This window comes from Mercenaria mercenaria, chromosome 13 (genome assembly GCF_021730395.1).
Source record: "Mercenaria mercenaria strain notata chromosome 13, MADL_Memer_1, whole genome shotgun sequence".
Lineage (NCBI taxonomy): Eukaryota > Metazoa > Mollusca > Bivalvia > Venerida > Veneridae > Mercenaria > Mercenaria mercenaria.
Genome location: NC_069373.1, coordinates 26,893,987 through 26,918,020, shown reverse-complemented (window position 1 = coordinate 26,918,020; position 24,034 = coordinate 26,893,987). Strand labels below are relative to the sequence as shown.

At 37.7% G+C, this 24,034-nt stretch overlaps 1 protein-coding gene across 9 annotated transcripts in view; it reads right to left on the bottom strand.

Annotated features, from left to right (window-relative positions):
- Positions 1-24,034, bottom strand: part of LOC123529252 (traB domain-containing protein-like) — a 210,904-nt gene that overhangs the window by 123,178 nt on the left and 63,692 nt on the right. The window contains exon 1 of one of the 9 annotated variants that reach the window (XM_053521373.1): positions 20,573-20,973. The exons of the other annotated variants lie outside the window; for them this stretch is intronic. Coding sequence (XP_053377348.1) covers positions 20,573-20,817 — 245 coding nt within the window. The 5' untranslated portion in view covers positions 20,818-20,973. Of the gene's footprint in view, positions 1-20,572; positions 20,974-24,034 lie in introns of those variants that run through there. 9 annotated transcript variants of the gene reach the window in all.

The window sequence follows — 24,034 nt, the reverse complement described above, 5'->3', positions numbered from 1 at the left end:
GACATGAGTAAAAGGCCAATTTTCGATAATTCAAGGGCCGTAACTCAAAATGCCTGGCGATTTGGCTAGTTATCGAACTTGGCTGAGGTCTCATGGTCAAACACATTTTGTTCAAGTTTGGTGAAGATCGGATGAGAAATGTTCGACTTAGAGTGCGGACAAGAGTAAAAGACCGATTTTTCGTAATTCAAGGGCCTGTAACTCAAAATGCCTGGACGATTTGGCTAGTTATCGAACTTGGCCGAGGTCTCATGGTCAAACACATTTTGTTCAAGTTTGGTGAAGATCGGATGAGAAATGTTGATCAGAGTGCGGACATGAATAAAAAGGCCAATTTTTCGATAATACAAGGGTCGTAACTCCAAAATGCCTGGAACAATTTGGCTAGTTATCGAACTTGGCCAAGGTCTCATGGTTAAACACATTATGTTCAAGTTTGGTGAAGATCGGATGAGAAATTTTTGATTAAGAGTGCGGACATGAGTAAAAAGGCCAATTTTTCGATAATTCAAGGGCCGTAACTCCAAAATGCCTGGACCGATTTGGCTAGTTATCGAACTTGGCTGAGGTCTCATGGTCAAACACATTTTGTTTAAGTTTGGTGAAGATTGGATGAGAAATATTCGAATTAGAGTGCGGACATGAGTAAAAAGACCGATTTTTGGTAATTCAAGGGCCATAACTCCAAGACGCCTGGACCGATTTGGTTAGTTATCGAACTTGGCCGAGGTCTTATGGTCAAACACATTTTGTTCAAGTTTGGTGAAAATCGGATGAGAAATGTTCGACTTAGAGTGCGGACAAGCTTTGTGACAGACACACACACAGACACCAGACACACAGACAGACTGGAGTAAATCAATGTGTCTCCCACACCACTGTGTGGTGGGAGACATAATAAACCAAAATGTTCATTGCCAAATAAACTTAAATGTTCAGGTTACCAGACAAAAATATTGGTAACCCTTAGTAAATTTGCAGATTTCTGAAACCCTGTAAATGTTCGCGACACGTTCTTACATTTTTGTGCCAGCTATTCAGCGGAAACAATTGGCGAAAAGATTTGTTGTTTTTCTCATTTGTAATTTTGTCTTTGATCTGATCAATTTTATTAAAGGCATACTAATGATTGAAAACATGAACAAATATTACATTTAGTATGGGTAAACAAAAAAAAAATAACACGTTTATGACAAAACAGGTTAACAAGAGCTGTCCATAAGACAGCGTGCTCGACTTTTCTCAGTGCCTGACTCTGAATTACAGCTTGCCAGTAAAAAAAATTCTAAGTTAAAAAGGGACATAACACTGTCAAAATTCAAATCAGAGTTATGGGAATTGTGTCTCCTGGTGTAGACTTTGATAGTAAATAACTATTTTGAGTTTCAAGTCAAAAGCTTTAACAGTAACAGAGATATTTGACTTTTAACAAAAAAATCTAAGTTAAAAAGGGGCATAATTCAAATCAGAATTATGGATATTGTTTCTCCTGGTGTAGACTTTAATGGTAAGTAAGTATTTTAAGTTTCAAGTCAAAAGCTTTGATAGTAACAGAGATATTTGACTTTATCAAAAACTTTAACCAACTAGAAATGTGTCCATGGGACACAGATGCCCCCACTACATGACATTAGTCAGGGGCCAGAACTCCTACAATACTGAATGAATCCGGATGCGAACCCCAGGTGCACAACTACACATGCTGACCAACATTCCTGTAAACTTTGGTGATTCTAGGTCAAATACTTTTGGGGCTATGTGCGACACAACATTAAAATGACCAATTTTTTACTAAGTCAGGGGCCATAACTCCTACATGTCTGGATGAATCCGGACGCGAAACCCCAGGTGCACAACTACACATGCTGACCAACATGCCTGTAAAGTTTTGTGACTCTAGGTCATATACTTTTGGAGCTAGGCACGACACAACATTAAAATGACCAATTTTTACAAAGTCAGGGGCCATAACTTCTACATGACTGCATGAATCCGGACGTGAAACCCCAGGTGCACAACTACACATGCTGACCAACATTCCTGTAAACTTTGGTGATTCTAGGTCAAATACTTTTGGAGCTATGCGCGACACAACATTAAAATAACCAATTTTTTACTAAGTCAGGGGCCATAACTCCTACATGTCTGGATGAATCCGGACGCGAAACCCCAGGTGCACAACTACACATGCTGACCAACATGCCTGTAAAGTTTTGTGACTCTAGGTCATATACTTTTGGAGCTAGGCACGACACAACATTAAAATGACCAATTTTTACAAAGTCAGGGGCCATAACTTCTACATGACTGAATGAATCCGGACGCGAAACCCCAGGTGCACAACTACACATGCTGACCAACATTCCTGTAAAGTTTTGTGACTCTACGTCAAATACTTTCAGAGCTACGCGCGACACAACATTTTCGGAAGGACGGACGGACGGACAAGAGCAAATCTATATGCCCCCCCCAAAGTGGGGGCATAAAAATTCTTAGTTAAAAAGGGGCATAATTCTATCAAAATTCAAACCAGAGTTATGGGAATTGTGTCTCTTGGTGCAGACTTTGATAGTAAATAACTATTTTGAGTTTCAAGTCAAAAGCTTTAATAGTAACAGAGATATTTGACTTTATCAAAATAAAAAAAAAAAATTCTAAGTTAAAAAGGGGCATAATTCTGTCAAAATTCAAAACAGAGTTATGGGGATTGTTTCTTCTGGTGTAGACTTTGAATGTAAATAAGTATTTTAAGTTTCAAGTCAATAACTTTGATAGTAACAGAGATATTTGACTTTATCAAAAACTTTAACCAACAAGAGCTGTCACTAATGGTGACAAATGCCCCCGCAGCACCTTGACCTTTGACCTGGTGACCCCAAAGTCAGTAGGGGTGGTGTACTCAATAAGTACTATCAGCATGTGAAGTTTGAAGGTCCTGGATGAAGTGGTTCGCGAGTAAAGTGCCTTCATGCAAAAAGTTAACATTGGCCCCTGTGACCTTGACCTTTAACCGGGTGACCCCAGTCAGTAGGAGTGGTGTACTCAATAAGTACTATCAGCATGTGAAGTTTGAAGGTCCTGGGTGCAGTGGTTCACGAGTTAAGTGCCTTCATGCAAAAAGTTAACGTTGGCCCCTGTGACCTTGACCTTTGACCTGGTGACCCCTAAGTCAGTACAGATGGTGTACTCAATAAGTACTATCAGCATGTGAAGTTTGAAGGTCCTGGGTGCAGTGGTTCACCAGTTAAGTGCCTTCATGCAAAAAGTTAACGTTGGCCCCTGTGACCTTGACCTTTGACCTGGTGACCCCAAAGTCAGTAGGGGTAGTGTACTCAATAAGTACTATCAGCATGTGAAGTTTGAAAGCCCTGGGTGCAGTGGTTCGCGAGTAAAGTGCCTTCATGCAAAAAGTTAACGTTGGCCCTTGAGAGCTTGACCTTTGACCTGGTGACCCCAAAGTCAGTAGGGGTGGTGTACTCAATAAGTACTATCAGCATGTGAAGTTTGAAGGTCCTGGATGAAGTGGTTCGCGAGTCAAGTGCCTTCATGCAAAAAGTTAACGTTGGCCCCAGTGACCGTGACCTTTAACCTGGTGAACCGAAAGTCAGTAGGGGTGGTGTACTTAATAAGTACTATTAGCATATGAAGTTTGAAGGTCCTGGGTGCAGCGGTTCGCGAGTAGAGTGCCTTCATGCAAAAAGTTAACATTGGCCCCTGTGACCTTGACCTTTAACCGGGTGACCCCAGTCAGTAGGAGTGGTGTACTCAATAAGTACTATCAGCATGTGAAGTTTGAAAGTCCTGGGTAAAGTGGTTCACGAGTTAAGTGCCTTCATGCAAAAAGTTAACGTTGGCCCCTGTGTCCTTGACCTTTGACCTGGTGACCACAAAGTCAGTACGAATGGTGTACTCAATAAGTACTATCAGCATGTGAAGTTTGAAGGTCCTGGGTGCAGTGGTTCGCGAGTAAAGTGCCTTCATGCAAAAAGTTAACGTTGGCCCTTGTGACCTTGACCTTTGACCTGGTGACCCAAAGTCAGTAGGGGTGGTGTACTCAATAAGTACTATCAGCATGTGAAGTTTGAAGGCCTGGGTGCAGTGGTTCGCGAGTAAAGTGCCTTCATGCAAAAAGTTAACGTTGGCCCCCAGGACTTGACCTTTACCTGGTGACCCCAAGTCAGTAGGGTGGTGTACTCAATAAGTACTATCAGCATGTGAAGTTTGAAGGTCCTGGGTGAAGTGGTTCCGAGTAAGTGCCTTCATGCAAAAAGTTAACGTTGGCCCCTGTGACCTTGACCTTTAACCTGGTGACCCAAAGTCAGTAGGAGTGGTGTACTCAATAAGTACTATCAGCATGTGAAGTTTGAAGGTCCTGGGTGCAGGGTTCACGAGTTAAGTGCCTTCATGCAAAAAGTTAACGTTGGCCCTGTGACCTTGACCTTTGACCTGGTGACCCCAAGTCAGTAGGAGTGGTGTACTCAATAAGTATATCAGCATGTGAAGTTTGAAAGTCCTGGGTGAAGTGGTTCGCGAGTAAGTGCCTTCATGCAAAAAGTTAACGTTGGCCCTAGTGATCGTGACCTTTGACTGGTGAACCAATAGTCAGTAGGAATGGTTGTACTCAATAAGTACTATCAGCATATGAAGTTTGAAGGTCTGGTGCGTGGTTCCCGTGTAAGTGCTTTCATGCAAAAAGTTAACGTTGGCCCATGTGACCTTGACTTTAACGGTGACCAACAGTCAGTAGGGGTGTGTACTCAATAAGTACTATCAGCATGTGAAGTTTGAAAGTCCTGGGTGCAGTGGTTCGACAGTAAAGTGCCTTCATGCAAAAAGTTAACGTTGGCCCTTGAGAGCTTGACCTTTGACCTGGTGACCCCAAGTCAGTAGAGTGGTGTACTCAATAAGTACTATCAGCATGTGAAGTTTGAAGGTCCTGGGTGCAGTGGTTCACGAGTTAAGTGCCTTCATGCAAAAAGTTAACGTTGGCCCCTGTGACCTTGACCTTTGACCTGGTGACCCCAATATCAGTAGGAATGGTGTACTCAATAAGTACTAACAGCACATGAAGTTTGAAGGTCCGGGGTGCAGTGGTTCGCGAGTAAGTGCTTTCATGCAAAAAGTTAACGTTGTGACGAACGAACAAACTAACGAATGAACAGACAGACAGTTGAAAACCAATATGCCTCCCTTCGGAGGCATAAAAATTCTAAGTTAAAAAGGGGCATAATTCTGTCAAAATTCAAATCAGAGTTATGGGGATTGTTTCTCCTGGTGTAGACTTTGATAGTTAATAACTATTTTAAGTTTTAAGTCAATAGCTTTGATAGTAACAGAGATATTTGACTTGATCAAAAACTTTAACCGACGCCGACGCCGGGCGAGTGCAATAGCTCTACTTTTTCTTCGAAAAGTCTAGCTAAAAAGTACGAACTGTATAGCTGGACACATGTATAAATGTGTCCTATCACTAAAATACTGTAGTGTTTTAAACAATAGACTATTACTGCATGGACTTTAATTATGAATGTAGCTCTATATACACAATTAATTTACATATTTAGTAAAATTAGATAAATAAGATGAAGATTTTCTACTTGGAAGTAAATATCTGAAAAAAATGTTTAATGAAAGACATATAGCCGTTTGTCCGTACAGTATACATTTAAACAAAAGAAAGGGTAAATTCATCACTATGATATACACCCTTATGAAAAACCTTCCCTATTGTCAGTGTATGGTCAGTTTATGCCTAGTGTGTTTCCAGTGAATAATACTCTAAAATCCAGTTACTTGCCAGCCTATTTAACATAACTCTGGAACCCGTAATGGAATCTCGCCAGTTCAAGAAAGGAATCGAGATCTTATGGTGATACAAGATGTGTGCAAGTTTGGTTAAAATAAAATCATAAATGAAGCTGCTATTGTGTAGACAAGGTCAAAATAGCTAATTCTGGCCCTTTCAGGGGCCATAACTCTGGAACCCATAATTGAATTTGGCCAGTTCAAGAAAGGAACCAAGATCTTATGGTAATACAAGTTGTGTGCCAGTTTGGTAAAAATCAAATCATAAATAAAGCTGCTATTGTGCAGACAAGGTCAAAATAGCTAATTTTGGCCCTTTCAGGGGCCATAACTCTGGAACCCATAAAGGGATCTGTCCAGTTCAAGAAAGGAACCGTGATCTTATGGTGATACAAGTTGTGTGCAAGTTTGGTTAAAATAAAATCATAAATGAAACCACTATCGGGAAGACAAGAAATTGTTGACAGATGGACGCACGGACTGACGACAGACGAAGGGTGATCACAAAAGCTCACCTTGTCACTATGTGACAGGTGAGCTAATAAATGCAAATGAATTCATTTTATCTGTTTGTTTTCTCTTTTTTCATTTTTTTATTTTCAAATTTTTATTTTATTTTATTTATTTATTTATTTTTGCAAGGTTTTCGTTTCCTTGTTTCCAGCGGTCTATGGTTAATAGGTTTCGGCAAGATATTTGTCCCTCTTTGTTTTCGCCATTGCTGTGAGAGACTTATTCAACTTTGCCGCTCTGGAATTTGTTTAATTTAATTTTGGGGGAGATTTAATCAGCCCTATGACATGCGAGCAATGTCCGGCCGCACTGAAAACAAAGTTAATAAGACTTCCAAATGTTTAAAGTTTTGTACGCTGGCAGGCATAAATTAGTACTGAAATATACATCCAGCGTGGACATATGTTTATTTTTAAGACAGCTGCGTGGAATTTTACAAAAATATATTATAATATAATGGGAATCATTAACTTAATTGATATCACAGTGGTGATCGGCAAATCTGCAATCAGTTGCAACAGCAGCGCGAGCGCAGAACTTACTTGTAAAATAATAACAGTAGAGTATTACGCAACGTTAATAAAAAGCTATTGAACCAATTAATAAATTTCTTTATCTGTTGAAAATGTTATCTTGATGTAAGAAATCACTTACACCATATGTGACTGCACATGGTGTTTGATATTTTCATCGTATTAACCAAGCGTGGAAATACAGTCTCTATGACAGAAGTCAACATAATATTTTGATCAAAAAATTTAATAATCTAAGACGTAATGTCTTTTCGAATGCTGCTTTAAAGATAACTAAAATTATTATTATACCATGCATCTGCATAAGGACTCAACAATTTTCCTGTCAGCAATGATCTAGCAAAAGATGGAAAGTGTTCTTTCTTTGAGAGCTGCTCTCTGAGCAGCAGCATTTTGCGCTAACTTTTACTGTGGTGTCTTCTGAGTCAACCTTATGTAATGTATATAACCTTTAGTAAAACAAGAGCTGTCTGATGACAGCGCGCTCGACTATTCGAAGAATTGATTGAAGAATGGGGTCAAAATATTTCCACGGATATCCAGACAAAAGAAATAAATAGATTAGACGAACAATGTTCCTGTATTACTTTGATTTCAATAAGTCTTGCACTAAATGGCAATATATGAGCCAATTTCAAAGTCCAAAAAGGGCCATAATTCAGTCAAAATAGTTATGTACTCTTGCCTACAGATGGAAACATAATGATAAACAAGTGTTCAAAGTTTAAAAGCCATATGTCAAATAGTTTTGACAAAACATGGACTTGTATGAAAACAGAACCAATTTCAAAGTCCAAAAAGGGCCATAATTCTGCCAAAATAGGTGACAGAGTTATGTTCTCTTTCCTACAGATAAAAACTATTATACTTAACAAGTGATAAAAGTTTCAAAGCCATATGTCAAACACTACAAAAAATATGAACTGGTACGAAAAACTTAACCAAGATTTCTAGTCAAAAGGGGCCATAATTCAGCCAAAATCCTTGATGGAGTTATGTACTCTTGCCTATAACTGGACATAGTGATGGTAAACAGGGGTTGAAAGTTTCAAAGCTTTATCTCAAAAGACTTTGTCAAAATATGAACTGGTACGAAATATTAAAACCCCGATTTCTAAGTCAAAAAAGGGCCATATTCAGCCAAAATCATGGATGGAGTTATGTGCTCTTGCCTATAACTGGACATGGTGATGGTAAACAAGTGTTGAAAGTTTCAAAGCTTTATCTCAAAAGACTTTGTCTAAATATGGACTGGTACGAAAAACTTAACCAAGATTTCTAAGTCGAAAGGGGCCATAATTCAGCCAAAATCCCTGATGGAGTTATCTTCTCTTGCCTATAACTGGCCATGGTGATGGTAAACAAGTGTTGAAAGTTTCAAAGCTTTATCTTAAAAGACTTTGTCAAAATATGAACTGGTACGAAAAACTTTACCATGATTTCTAAGTCAAAAGGGGCCATAATTCAGCCAAAATCCTTGATGGAGCTATGTGCTCTTGCCTATAACTGACCATGATGATGGTAAACAAGTGTTGAAAGTTTCAAAGCTTTATCTCAAAAGACTTTGTCAAAATGTGGACTGGTACGAAAAACTTAACCAAGGTGTGACGCCGATGTCGACGCCGTGGTGAGTAGGATAGCTCTACTTATTCTTCGAATAGTCGAGCTAACAATTCAGCCACACTGATTTGGTGCATTTTGGTTCACTATTTGGTAAGTATTTCACAGAGAAATCATCTGGAATACTTTCTAGCTTGTCAATTGCTAATGCACACTAATCCGCCATTTTGAAAGAAGCTTGAGGGAAGCAGCAACAGTAACTAAGGGACAGAGTTTATTGATGGGTTTACGGATCCATCCATTTGATCGAGATAATGGTAAATTTGCATGTTTAATTTTACAGGGTAGCGAAAATACATGACTTTTAAATTTTCTGTATCTGTTTAGCACAAATAGTTGTTGCGGACAGAATCTGTGTTAAAATGAAAACAAATAACTGTAAAATGATGAAAAAGTACCTTTACAATGTGCCCATCAATGCTGGAAAACTATTTAAAACTGAAAATAATTTTGGAGGGAAAAATCCAATACTCGGCCATTTTTATAAGGTGTCTTGTAATATTTGTTTTGTTGTGAAAATTGCTAAGATGGATATATTGCCAGTGTATTGCCAGTGTATAACCAGTCTATTGTCAGTATCTGCTTTGAGTAAATTTATATCCAATGTACTGTCAGACAGACAGAAAATCCATACCATATTGTCACTTATGTAATTCTTATCTCGACTATCCAAAGAATAGTAGAGCTATTGGACTTGCCCGTGTGTTGGTGTCCGCGTCTGGGTCCGCGTCCGCGTCAGCATCCCAATTTGGTTAAGTTTTTGTATGTAAGCTGGTATCTCTGTAACCACTTGTGGGAATGGATCGAAACTTCACACACTTATTCACTGTGATAAACTGACTTATATTGCACAGGTTCCATAACTCTATTTTACTTTTTTACAAAATTATGCCCTTTTTTTTGACTTAGAAGGTTAAGGTTTTGTATGTAAGCTGGTATCTCAGTACTCACTAATGGGAATGGATTGAAACTTCACACACTTGTCCACTATCATAAGCTGATATGCACTGTGCAGGTTCCATAACCCTGTTTTGCATTTTTACAAGATTATTCCCCTTTTTCGACTTTTGTCCTCATTCAATTGACAAGGCTGTTGAATAGTCGAGCGTTGCTGTCCTCCGACAGCTCTTGTTAACTATTCCAGAGTGTTGCCATATCAGTTAGATTATAGAAATTATGTTTTTTATTTCCAGTTTCTTGCCATTTTCCTGCCAGATTTCTTCCAGACACTGGAAACAAGCTGACAATATTGTCAGTGTGTTTACATGCTGATTGTTATGAGCCAGTTTACTGTCATATAGTTTGCAGGTTATGCCCAGAAACTGGAAATAATATGGAAATAGTGCCCATGTTATTTTCAGCTAACCTTTTTTTCTTGGTAGTTTGTTCCCATATAGGAGTCAGATTATTTCCAGTTACCTTTTTTTCTTGACAGACTGTTGCCAGATCATTGACAGTTACCTTGCAGCTTAATGCCAGCCTATTTCCATATTTCATTTTCATAAGGGCATGTTCATGTTATAAGCCCACTCGCCTAGACGCTTCCACTAATAACACCCCACTATTAAGACATTTAGTGTGAGAACCAATGATGGTCTTAATAGTGGGATTCCACTAGATATGATTTGTCACCTTTTCTAAGCAAGTGCTTGTCAGACATGACAGGGTAATTCAGCATAAACTTCTTGGATGCATGTTTATATCATACATGACTTATGAGGGATCTAAACCTAACTCTATAAATGTCTGACCCTGACCAAGATCATAGGCTGGCAAACTCCTTCGACAGACTATTATTACCACAAATCGAAAGTCAAAGATCACCCAACTGCTTAGATTGACAACATAAAATCATTTCATGCGCAATTCAAATAGTTCAGTCATGTATATTAGTTTTACCATGGATTTGTAGTAAACTCACCTGTTTAAAAAAAAAGCGTTTTTTTTTTCAACCATTTTATAATCGCGTTTTCTTTTAAAGAAAAAATATTTGAACGTAAAAACAGACCTTTATAAAGGCATCGCTATTAATTACATATTTAAACTTACTATGGGTTTCTCTATTAGCCTGGAGTGATGTCACTCTGCTTGTTCATTCACTTTTGTATAGACTGTTCAAGGCCCTAGCTATTATTGATTCAGAGAAGAAGATGCATGTGGTCAAAGTTTGAAGCCTGTACCTTCAAACGTGTGAAAGTAGGTCACCAGGTCAATGTCAAGGTCAAAGTATTTCGGTACACAAACCTATGCATGTGGTCCAAATCTGAAGGCTGTAACTACAGAAATGTGAAAGTAGGTCACTAAGATCAAGGTCAAAGTTCATTTCGGTACAAAAATCTATGCAGTGGTCCAAATTTGAAGGCTGTAGCTTGAGAAATGTGAAAGTAGGCCACTAGGTCAAAATCAAGGTCGAATTTCATTTCGGAACACAAAACTATGCATGTAGTCCAAATTTGAAGCCTGTACCTTCAAAAATGTGAAAGTAGGTCACTAGGTCAATGTCAAGGTCAAAGTTGATTTCGGTACTTAAATCTATGCATGTGGCCCAAATTTGAAGGCTGTAGCTACAGAAATGCGAAAGTGGGTCACTAGGTCAAGATCAAGGTCAATTCATGTCATGGTTCATCTAGCCACTCAAAACTATACAAGTGGTCCAAATTTAAATCTTGTAGGATATGGACAAGAAGGTTTTTAAAGTTTTTCCCTATATAAGTCTTTATAAACAATGTGACCCCCGGGGCAGGGCCATATTTGATCCTAGGGGGATTATTTGAACAAACTTGGTAAAGAACCACTAGATGATGCTACATTACAAATATCAAAGCCCTAGGCTTTGTAGTTTTGGACAATAAGATTTTTAAAGTTTTCCCTATATAAGTCTATGTAAACCATGTAACCTCCAGGACGGGGCCATATATGACCCTAGGGGAATAATTTGAACAATCTTAGTAGAGAACCACTAGATGATGTCACATACAAAATATCAAACCCCTAGACCCTGTGGTTTCGAACAAAAAGATTTCCAAAGTTTTTCCCTATATAAACCATGTGACCCCCGGGGCGGGCCATAGTTGACCCTGGTAGAGGACACTAGATGATTCTACATACCAAATATCAAAGCCCTAGGCCCTGTGCTTTTGGACAAGAAGATTTGCGGGCCAGCAGTTTCACACAAGAAGATTTTTAAAGTTTCCACTATATACTTATAGGGAAAAGTGACCACGCCCTCTGGCGGCCATGTTTTTGGACGAATCGGTATAATATGAACAATCTTGGTAGAGGGTGACATTAGGACCATTTGTCTGAAATTATTTCAAAACTGGACCATCGGTTTAGAAGCAGATGTCGTTTGAAGTTTTTTCTATTTTTAGCTCTGCCAGCCCCTATGTGCAACCAAGCGGAACCGTTTGAAAAAACTTTGGTAGAGGACCACCCAAGGAACATCATGGCCAAGTTTCATCAAAATCCATTCAGTGGTTTTGGAAGAGATGTCGTTTAAACACAAATGTTGACGACGGACGGATGGACGCCGGACACAGCATGATCACAATACCTCACCATGAGCTCTTTGGGCTCAGGTGAGCTAAAAATGCAAGTATTTTTAACCTGATTAATGTTCATTTGTATATCAGAGTATAGATGTTGTGTTTGTTACCTTTATCTGATATTATGTCGCTAAAGTAGAGGAGCTAAAAAGGAAGAAGAAGCTAAATTATTTTTTCAACAAGTAAAATAGCATTATAAAAGTTATGAGTAAAAGCAGTGAGCTTCTTTATAAATATATATTTACGTTGACTGTGAAAATATTAATACCTCAATTTTGTTTGCAATGTTCCTAACCAGTAGGAAGTCTTGTATTACTCTGCAATATTTTCTTGTTTGTACCCCTTAGAACTTACACATTGTAAGCAATTTCATTGTCCTTAGGATAGTTTTCTAAACATAGCTTCTACTTATTTATAAGCAAGCCCATGCTATATTTAAGTCAATGAGTCAACTTGGCTTTTAAGTGTCTGTGGTGCTCTGTGCTTCTGAGAAATCTACCCTTACCAATTATCTTTTGACTTTGGAACCATTGTGGGGGGCAAGGATAAGGTGATAAACCGGTTTAAATTAACCAGTGGTGTGTTTGCCACTGACAGTTACAACAAGACGGTGCCCGACTGTGTTCCTTTCATTGTTCATTTTACCCTTGTTTGTCTACAAGTTTTACTTCATTCATATTCACGGCTACTAAACCCTAGCACCACCACCAAAAAGTGGTGATCAGGAAAAGAGCTATCAACATTTCCGTGGTGCAGCTATCACCAGTTTCAAACTGTAAATGTTTACATTCTGTCCTATATTCTAATTTATAAAATCTATTTCAAAAATCGGAGAATGTAGTGCCGTGTATGTATATCTTTATACCTAGGCATCAAATTTCCACATTTTCATGTGGTGTAAATGCACTCATGTACTTATCATTCAGATAGTCAATAAGTGGTCTTATTTTCCTGAGTTTATCTGGCTGCTGGTCCGGTGCCTCGTTGTCGTGCAGATGTAGATATCTCCATATCAAGTTGAAGCAGTCCCTTGGCATCACAGAATTGAGTGCTGTCTTGAACATTCTTTTGCTGACCCTCTAATAATCATTTCGTGAAGGTAGACGAAGTATCCCAATGATGAAGGTAAGTCCCAGAAATGCTTTCATTGTCGGAACATCTACCGGCCGCCATCTTGGAGCAAAGGTTGGTGGTGAATTTCTTTCTCTCTCTTGCCTGGCATATCTGTTTGTTTCTCTAACCTATGTGTTCCACAGATCATTCCCCCATAAAAGTTCAAAGTATTGGGCAGGCCTTGCTTCCTCAGGATGTATTACAGATGATCCTCTATGGGCGGCGGTTACCGCCAAAATTAGTAAATATATAATCCATTCATAAACAAGTCAGTCAGTGCAGTGCATTTCAATGCCGTCTAGTCTAAAACTCCATCCCGTCCAATACATTTGCATTCAACGCATTGTATTTTGAAACCATTTAATACAAAACTTCATTCCATCTATTTAAACATGGAACGATGCATTGGAAAACCTGTTGCAACGCAACGTAATATGAAATCATCCAATAAAACATTAAACCATGCAGCTCAAAGTGAAGCCGTTTAACACAACGTGAGTACGAGCAGTGTAAGATGAAATGATTCATTACAACTTGACGCTGTTTAATGCATATTGACACCGCTTTGTGTAATTCAGAGCGGTGTATTAAAACTTGATGCCATGCAGTCCAATGTGAAGACGTTTAACGCAACATGAGTTCATACAGTGTAAGTGAAACGATTCATTAAAGCTTGGCGCCGTCTAATGCATACTGAAACCATGTTGTGTGATTTGGAGCGGCATATCAAAATTTGATGCCATGCAGCCAAATGTGAAACCATTTTACGAAACACGAGTTTGACCTGTTATAAATATAGATTATGAATCAGTTTTACATAAAGAACATCTTGAAATTTGTCCTAAAACCAACTTTGTAGTACTATTCTTACATTTAATTTTAAACAGTTACTGCGATTTATCTGAATATTAAAAGGGACCTTACTTTCGTGAAACATCTTTCTTCTTAGGTTAAGCTTTATCAGAAGTATGCTTTTGTTGTTGTTGTTGTTTTGGTTGGACAGGATCTTTTTCCGTTTTTAAACAATATTTTATTTAAGTTGGAAAGTCAGTTTCCTGGATTCCATACGACCTGTTAGGGGATCCGAGCGAACGTAGCAAATACTTGTGGATATAAAGTTAAAACAAGTATGAAATCAAGGAAACTGACTGTTCAACTTAAATGAAGGTCTGTTTAAAAACGGCTTAAGATTTTCTGCCGCCACTCCCCTACCACCCTCCACCTCTAACCTGCTCGCACGTTCCAAAAACACAGCCTCCCCAAAGGCACACACGAACAACACTCACACACCACACATACAAACAAAATAAACATACAAGGACAAAACAAACAAATACAGGAACACAGTGGGGCACCGCCTTGGAAGGTCTGGCAAAACCACCACTGGGGAGTTTAAAGCGGTATATAGTGCACCTAACCTCACTCTTAGCCCCATGTTATACCTAGCTGCCAGGTGAAACCCTAACATACGTCAAGGCAACAGAAGGAGCGTAATGTAAAACTGATCCAGAATCAATATTTATGAAAGGTCAAACCTATTAACTGATAGTCTTATTAACCTTTTACAATGCACGAACTGGTGTTTCGTTAAACGGTTTCACATTTGGCTGCATGTCATCAAATTTTGATACGCCGCTCCAAATCACACGGCATGGTTTCAGTATGCATTAGACGGCACCAAACTTTAATGAATCGTTTCACTTTACACTGCACGAACTCATGTTGCGTTAAACGTCTTCACATTTGACTGCATGACATCAAGTATTTATACACCGCTCTTAATTACACAAAGCGGTGTCAATATGCATAAGACAGCGTCAAGTTGTTATGAATCATTTCATCTTACACTGCACGTACTCACATTGTGTTAAACGGCTTCACATTGAGCTGCATGGTTTCATGTTTTATTGGTTGATTTCATATTACGGTGCATCGCAACAAGTTTTTCAGTACATCGTTCCATGTTTAAATGGATGGAATGAAGTTTTGTATTAAATGGTTTTAAAATACAATGCATTGAGTGTAAATATATTGGACGGGGTGGAGTTTTGAACTAGACGACATTGAAATGTATTGCACTGACTGACTTGTTTATGAATGGATTGTACATTTACTAATTTTGGCGGTAACCGCCGCCCATAAGCCTCCATCAAGTGTAAATCGGTTGTTGAAACGTGGTGTGAAATCTTCATGTACCCACTCGTTATCAAATCCCTCGAAATCGTCGTCCCCAAAATCTTCCTCGAAATCATCCAAAAAAAATCGTAACCAAGGATCGTCATCCATTTGGCGATTATCCTTGATTTCTTGCACATTTTGTCCCAAAATACGTCTCCATCAAACTCAATATCACTCCCATCGCTAATCTCACTCAATCCGTCCGACATAGTTATTTTCTCGCTAAATTTCGCTTTCTAAATTCAAATTTTCTTTCACTTCCCTGTTATATTTTTTTGCGCAACCTTTTTGCACATATCCGGTTATGCTTCCGGAAAACAGAAATTGATGACGTTATACGCATTTTTTCCGGAAAAGAACGCAATGTAATCGAAAGTTAAAGTACAGGCAAAAATACACTTTTTAGCGTATCCCGAATACAAAGGTAAAATACACCAAAAGGTGTATTCCATATGAAATGGGTTAACAAACGTCGGAATCAGGAGAAAGGCTCTTGACACCACAATTTACATAATATCTTAATGAAATTACAGTCAACATATAGTAAAAACGTTCTTACGCGGCACTACATTCTCCGATTTTTTAAATAAGTTATATCAACGAAAATGTAACGTAAAATATAAATTGTACTCACCTGTTTACATTTTGAACCGGTGATAGCTGCACCACGGAAATGTCGATAGCTCTTTTCCTTATCACCACTTTTTGGTGGTGGCACTAGGGTTTAGTAGCCGTGATATTGTGTAGGTATGTTTATATGTACACATCAATACACACACTGCTACCAGGTTCAGTTTGATGGAACTGCGTTCTCAGAACCTGACTTTTCTGTTAGATATTAATCTTTGCGTTTTTCAGATTCTCAAGTGGGAATTAAGTGACGTTTGTCTTACTGATTGTGTTTTCACAAATAGAGCAAACACAATGTGTTTTTTCACCATCTATAGTCTGTAATATCCTTACATTACCTTTCTCAAGTTAATCAAGATGATTCCGCACAACAGTACCCTATGCTCATCTTAGTTTGATATGGAAAACCCATAATATTTAAGATTTTGCAAACATCTTTCTCACACAGTTTTCATCCAGCGTTTTGTGGTAGCCAGCCTTTCTGTACTTTTAGTACTTTGATTTCTTGAAGTTTTATTGGAAGCCACCAGGAGGCGGCTGCCAGTATATACGCTTAAAAATTTCTCACATGGAGATGACGTCATTAATTTAGGATCAGCTGTTGTATTACAATATTGTGTTTACAGCGCCGTAGCCACACTGAGGCAAACCGAGGCAGTTGCCTCGGTTAAAATTTGAGAGGCAAAAACAAAAGAAGAGTAAAAAGTAGGCCTTTCACACTGATGAAAATTTCAGTTATAAAAGTTCAGAGAAGTATATTAATATCATGAGAATATAACATAATATATCTGCCTCATGACATCATTGAGGCGAGGTGAGGCGGAAATCCATATTGATAGACTTGTCCATGCCCCCTCCCCAAAGTTGGCTGAGAAGTGAGCTACTCATCAAAGTCGAACCCAATTGTGTATTATATTTATCAAATTCAAATCCAAAAATGCACCAGAGGTCACTATTTCATACTGAATTTTCAAAATGTTTCAGGGAAAAAGCCCCCTGAAAATGAGGGTGAATCCCCTTCCATACCTTAAAATTCAGACCAAAAAAGGCACTAGAGGCCACCATTTCATACTTGTAATTCATTTTTTCCAGGGGGAGAGCCCTGACCCCCTAAACTGAGAAGATCCCCCTACAGTACCTCAAATTTTAGACCAAACAATGCACCATAGGCCACCATTTCGTATCTGTATTTCAAAATAAGAGAACCATCTGACCACCACTAAACTGAAGGGGAATCCCCTCCAATACCTTAAAATTCAGACCAAAAAATGCACCAGAGGCCACCATTTCATAGTTATCTTTACACCAACATGGAAACAGTCCCCCTCCAGTACCTCCAGTACCTACCCCCTCCCGGGTTATAAACTAATAAACTACTAGTATACTAAACAAGAGGACCATGATGGTCCTGAATCACTCACCTGTCCCCACATGACCCAATTTTCATGAAGATCCATTGAAAAATATGGCCTCTAGAGAGGTCACGAGGTTTTTCTATTATTTGACCTAAAGATCTAGTTTTTAAAGGCATGTGACCCAGTTTCAAAATTGATCTAGATATCATCAAGGTGAACATTCTGACCAATTTTCATGAAGATCTATTGAAAAGTATGGCCTCTAGACAGGTCACAAGGTTTTTCTATTTTTAGACCTACTGACCTAGTTTTTGACCGCACATGACCCAGTTTCGAACTTGACCTAGATATCATCAAGATAAACATTCTGACCAACTTTCATAAAGATCCCATGAAAAATGTGACATCTAGAGTGGTCACAAGCAAAAGTTTACGGACGGACGAACGAACGGACGTCCACGGACGCACGGACGACGGACGCCACGCGATCACAAAAGCTCACCTTGTCACTTTATGACAGGTGAGCTAAAAAAGCATGTTGTATGTCTTACTGTTGGTTTTCTGATTTTATTGCCTTTCAATTACAAAAATGATTGTATCCGAGACTATATTAGAATAGGATAAATCCCCAATTATCCTTGTTATAAATATATTTTTTCTTAAAATATGAACGTTCTGTGAAATATAGGGCTAAAGGGACGATTTTACTGTGATATAAAACAGTTTGAGAGTGCTTCAGACTGCACCAGAGACGTCCTGGGGAAAAAATCCGGGAGGCATGCCCCCGGATCCCCCTAGGTTGCCTCGGTTAAAATTTGTGTCTGGCTACGGCACTGGTTTAGATTACAAAAATTGTATATAAATCTTCATAGTAAAAAAATTAATTGATTTTTTTAAATCATTCAATTCCTTTTTCATGCAAGTATATAATCATAGTTATAACAATAAATTGTTAGCAACAATGGTATAAGAACTTTTCCCCATTTTTGTAGACTGGTCAAGGGTCCCCTACTTAAACACTTATTAAACCGCCTCGATAGTCTAGTGGTAGAGCGTCTGCTTCGAGTGCGGGAGGTCGTGGGTTCGATCCCTGGCCGCGTCATACCAAAGACGTGAAAAATAGTACCAGTAGCTCCCTTGCTTGGCGCTCAGCATTAAAAGGGAAACTGGCCTCTTCTCTCATACCCTCGTGGCGATGGATTCCATCAGGAATGAGGTGTCGAGAGTGATTAATATAAGTTGTAGAACTTCCTTCACAATCGACCTAAAATAAATTCTGTATAAACTAAACACTTATTAGATTTATTTGATAGTTATTTCTGTAAATTTCACATATTTTTATATCATAAATTGACTTCAGTGAAAAAATGTAAATATATTCATAAGGAAATAGAGTATTTGAAATGATCTTTGCTCAAAATTAGCGATTGGAATTTTTTCTCTCTAAAAAATACATGACTGTAGGAATGCAAGTCTATACAGATTGCTTTTTCCTGTGTAGATAGAATGATAGAGGAATGATTTATATAGTAAGTAATTAAAGTTACCAGTAAATCTATATGAACAATAGATGATTTCAATTATCTGGGCTTATCAGTTGTGTATATTGCTGTAGGTTTAACTTGGTATGTTAATAGCACTCTCTCGTGTTCTATAAATAGAACATACAGGAGTTATACCATAATGCAATGCGAAAATTGCCGACAAGGGAGCGTTTTCTATATATCGTCACCTAACGCAAGAAGTGGATAACTGCATTGACTTAAAGGAGGACTTATTCACTTTTCCACCAAGGTGACGATATAACGAATCAACTATCTGGGAATTAAAAAAAGTAACATGCCACCAGTATAAAATTGTCGCACCCGTTAACAGAATAAATAAAAGAGATGAAACTATAAATAACTAATTAAAGAAATATATTGGAACGAATGTAAGGAATATACAAAACATACAGACATATTATTTTAACAAAACGATTCAAAACAGGCTACTAAGCAAATAAAGAGCACTATTTAAATAGCATGTAGCATGCACATTACCCCATATTATACTATTAAAATCTTGCATCAGAAGAACGGTTTACAGTCTTAATAACAAATTACAATATTAGGAACACTTGTGGTTGAAACTTTTAATGCTAAATAATTTTGATTCATGACGTTCAAAGAATGTATCAGCAGAATTAAAATCTACAATAACTATATGTATCTGACTTTAAAGAACTGATTCACACAACACAAGACGCAAACTTGATTATGATCCCCAATGTCAGCTGTGGTCGGTGTGGACCTGTCAAACATTTCCTTATTAGAAATACATATATTATTTTGAAGAAAAAAATGGTGTTGCATTAGATTCGAACATGTTTATTATCAGATAACATCTAAATATTACTATCAAAAGTCAAATATCTGTAATTAATTATGTCACACTAAGGGGTCATTTGTAATAAAACACAACATATGTATATCACAGATGTGTTAACTGTTTCAACGATTAACTGAATATTTGGCCGAAAATAATACTGTATATGACAGTTTACTTTAAAATATACATGTTGTTCATCACATTTCGAAATTTCAATGAATTTAAATCATGCGATCATAAGATTTCTTTTTACATTTACAGGTAGATGTATTAAATTCAAAAACACTTAAAACGGAAGAATATTTTTACAAAAATAATATGATTATGACGGTAACTAGGAAGAACAATTTGGATCTGTGAATAAATTTTTGCTTTAAATAACGCTTTCATGGGTGAAAGTTAAATTTTTTTAAAAACCTGAACTTTCTTACTGGGGGCCTGGGGGCCGTTAGGGACTCCCGGTGGGTCCAGGGGGCCAGAGGCCCCCGGAAGCTCCTAGAAATATGTAAAATGCCTGGCCTCAAGAATGCATTTTCAAATCACAGAAGTATCTTCTCTTATGGGACATACACTACAGTAACTGACTATCAATGATGAATTTTAGGTAGACAAAAGCAGTGAAGAGGTCAAGTACAATTAACATTTTATTAATTTATGTCTTGTTTTTTCTTTCTTTCAAAAATAAGCGCTTCAAAATAATACAATTGTAAAATAATGTCAATGGTATTTTAAACTTAGTCTAGCTTTGAGAAATGACTGTTTTTTTAATCCTCTTTTTCTTTGGACCACTTTTCATCTCATTTTTATCCTCTTTCACTTTTTTTTTTGTACCACTCTCATCAAGTTCTTAAGGTCTTTTCCTTTGAGTTGTCTTACTAAGTCTTTGTTTCAACTTAACAAGTTTTGCTACCTTTTGTTTTTCAGGTGGTTCGAATCTTTTGCATGGTTTTTTAAACCTTTCTTTCCACTCGATCCGTACTTAATCGTTTTCGCACAGCATTCACAAAAGGCCACTCCAGGAATATCGGTTTTCTTTAGCCAGTTTCCCCATTTATCACCTTTTTCATCACACTCGTTCAACCAGTCCCATCTCCATTTGTTTTTGACGGGTTTCTCTAAATCTTTTGTTTTGTACCCTGCGGGTAAAAACTTCATTTTTGGCGATTTCTTTGTTTATCTATCAATATTTTATCAGTGCGTCCATCTTGGAGAGCAAGCCAAATGTATTTAGAAACGCGCCATTTCATTGGACAGTAATATTTAGCAATCCAATCAAAATTCTCATTTGATCTTCCACCGATCAAACGGGGATTCCTGTGAAAAATCAAGGTTAAATTACCTTATTTGGATAATTTCGCCAAAAGTCGATCTCGTTCAGTGTTAGCTCAGACGATATTGGGTCAACCGCGAAAAAATCCGATCCGTCAGAAGTAAAACGTGTATTATCGGTTATCTCCGTTAATGCTAAAATTAGATTATGGAATCCCAAGGCCGTGATTTGATCGGAAAGGAAAATGACCATTCTGTCAAAGGCCTGTACCCCCACCCCCCCAAAATCTCAAGGGATTTACACAATTTGGAAAAATGACCCCCGGGGACTCCATAAAACCGGAATTTCCGGCGTATGCCGGAAAACTTTCACCCATGCGCTTTCTATTTGGTATTCTAGCATAAAACTGCTGTTCTTGTCACTTTCTTGGGGTGTTTTAACAGGAGAGAAAATGTGTGTTAACAGAGAGATTCTCGAGCTCACATGCTGTTATAACACCTTTTTATATATGCGCGTTCCATGGCTGAGCGTAAACGTATTACAGCCCCAAAACGGATAATTCAAATGGAAACGACGTCAACGTGAAACAAGAGCACCGCCTTGCGGGTGCTGACGCTCATCTGATTTTTTTTGTATAATAGAAATATTGTCCTACCCATGATTTTCTAAGTCTAAAAAGGGCCATCATTCTTGCAAAAAGCAGGATAGAGTTATGTTTCTTGATGTACAGTGTCCACTCATGATGGTGAAAAACTGTTGCAAGTTTTAAAGCAATAGCTTTGATAGTTTATGAGAAAAGCTGACTTAAACATAATATTCAACCAAGAAAATGATTTTTCTAAGTCCAAAAGGGGCAATAATTATTGCAAAAAGCAGGATGGAGTTATGTTGCTTGCTTTACAGGGTCAGCTTATGATGGTGAACGAGAGTTGCAAGTTTTAAAGCAATAGCTTTGATAGTTTAAGAGAAAAAGTTGACCTAAACATAAAACTTAACTAAGAATCTGATATTTTCTAAGTCCAAAAGGGGCCATAAATCTTGCAAAAAGCAAGATGGAGTTATGTTTCTTGCTGTACAGGGTCAGCTTATGATGGCGAACAAGTGTTGCAAGTTTTAAAGCAATAGCTTCGATAGTTTAGGATAAAAGCTGACCTAAACATAAAACTTAACCAAGAAAACTAATTTTCTAAGTCCAAAAGGGGCAATAATTCTTGCAAAAAGGAAGACAGAGTTATGTTTCTTGATGTACAGGGTCTGCTTATGATGGTGAACAAGTATTCCAAGTTTCAAAGCAATAGCTTTAATAGTTCAGGAGAAAAGTTGACCTAAACATAAAACTTAACCAAGAAATCTGATATTTTCTAAGTCCAAAAGGGGCCATAAATCTTGCAAAAAGCAAGATGGAGTTATGTTTCTTGCTGTACAGGGTCAGCTTATGATGGTGAACAAGTGTTGCAAGTTTTAAAGCAATAGCTTCGATAGTTTAGGATAAAAGCTGACCTAAACATAAAACTTAACCAAGAAAACTGATTTTCTAAGTCCAAAAGGGGCAATAATTCTTGCAAAAAGGAAGACAGAGTTATGTTTCTTGATGTACAGGGTCTGCTTATGATGGTGAACAAGTATTCCAAGTTTCAAAGCAACAGCTTTGATAGTTTAGGAGAAAAGTTGACCTAAACATAAAACTTAACCAAGAAATCTGGTATTTTCTAAGTCCAAAAGGGGCCATAAATCTTGCAAAAAGCAAGATGGAGTTATGTTTCTTGCTATACAGGGTCAACTTATGATGGTGAACAAGTATTCCAAGTTTCAAAGCAATAGCTTTGATAGTTTAGGAGAAAAGCTGACCTAAACATAAAACTTAACCAGGCAACGCCGACGCAGACGCCGACGCCGACAACCGCTCAAGTGATGACAATAACTCATCATTTTTTTTCAAAAAATCAGATGAGCTAAAAACAACTCGGATATTCCCACGCATTTCATGGAAATTTAATGTTGAGGGATAATGTATTCATTTATTTGTTTTTTCATGTTTCATGCTAGAATAGCGTTTGCGCATGTTATTTTCGTGTTATAACATCTTCAGAATCCCTCGGGATACGTTGGTACCCTCGCCCTACGGGCTCGGGCACCAACCAATCTCTCAGGATTCTGCAGACATTATAACACGAAAAAACATAAGTTATCCCTACATTACTACATTTTCCAAGTTATTCTATTTTTTCTAAATATTCTTTTTTAGAACTGAATGTGTCACAAAATGAACAGAATAATATAATAACATCATCCATTCATTCTATATTGATGAAAAAGCGGTATGTTATTTCTAACATGGTTATAAAATAAAGAGTTTCTCGGCTAGTTTAGTGAAATAAAAACTGAAGACAAAACATTTGTTTGCGATGTGCAGGCTAGAAACCTGAACAAAGACAAAAATTATGGTTTATTTATGCTATTGTACAATGAATGCACTGGTTGTTTATCCGCAAATTGAGTCCTGTGCTATTTTTAGATAGCAGACCTTATCGGTGACGTCACAGATCCTTACATACGAGAGTGTGCTATTGACAATACACAAGTTTATATTGTGCTACATTTCTTCTAGGGAAAGCCTGGCTATTTTTAGACAGAAACCTGTACGCTTGTAATTGCCTTACAGAACAGTGGAACAGACAGGAGTTCAATTCAGGAAGCGCTGGCAGACACAAAGAATTAGAATATTTTGTTCATTTTGATTTGTATTTTGTATCGTTTTTATTGTTTAATATTTTCTATTTCCCTTACCGCCCTACCATCCGCCAGACTACTGACCATAACTGAGTTACTTTAATATCATGTTTTCCTTTATATATACAAAACTTTTCCCTATTATTGGATCTAAGACAGAAATATGATTGTAAATATTGTTGCGTGGATTATATTGAATTGTTTTGCTTTCTAATATAAGAGGTGTATGCTTTAGATTGTGCAACATTTCACTGGTATACAGAAATTAAAATTAATAAATACATATCAATTTAAAATTGTGATCAGAGTAAAGTTATTACATTGTAAATCAAGAAAGTTAAGGGGTGGGGACACCCTTCTGTTTGCATCATT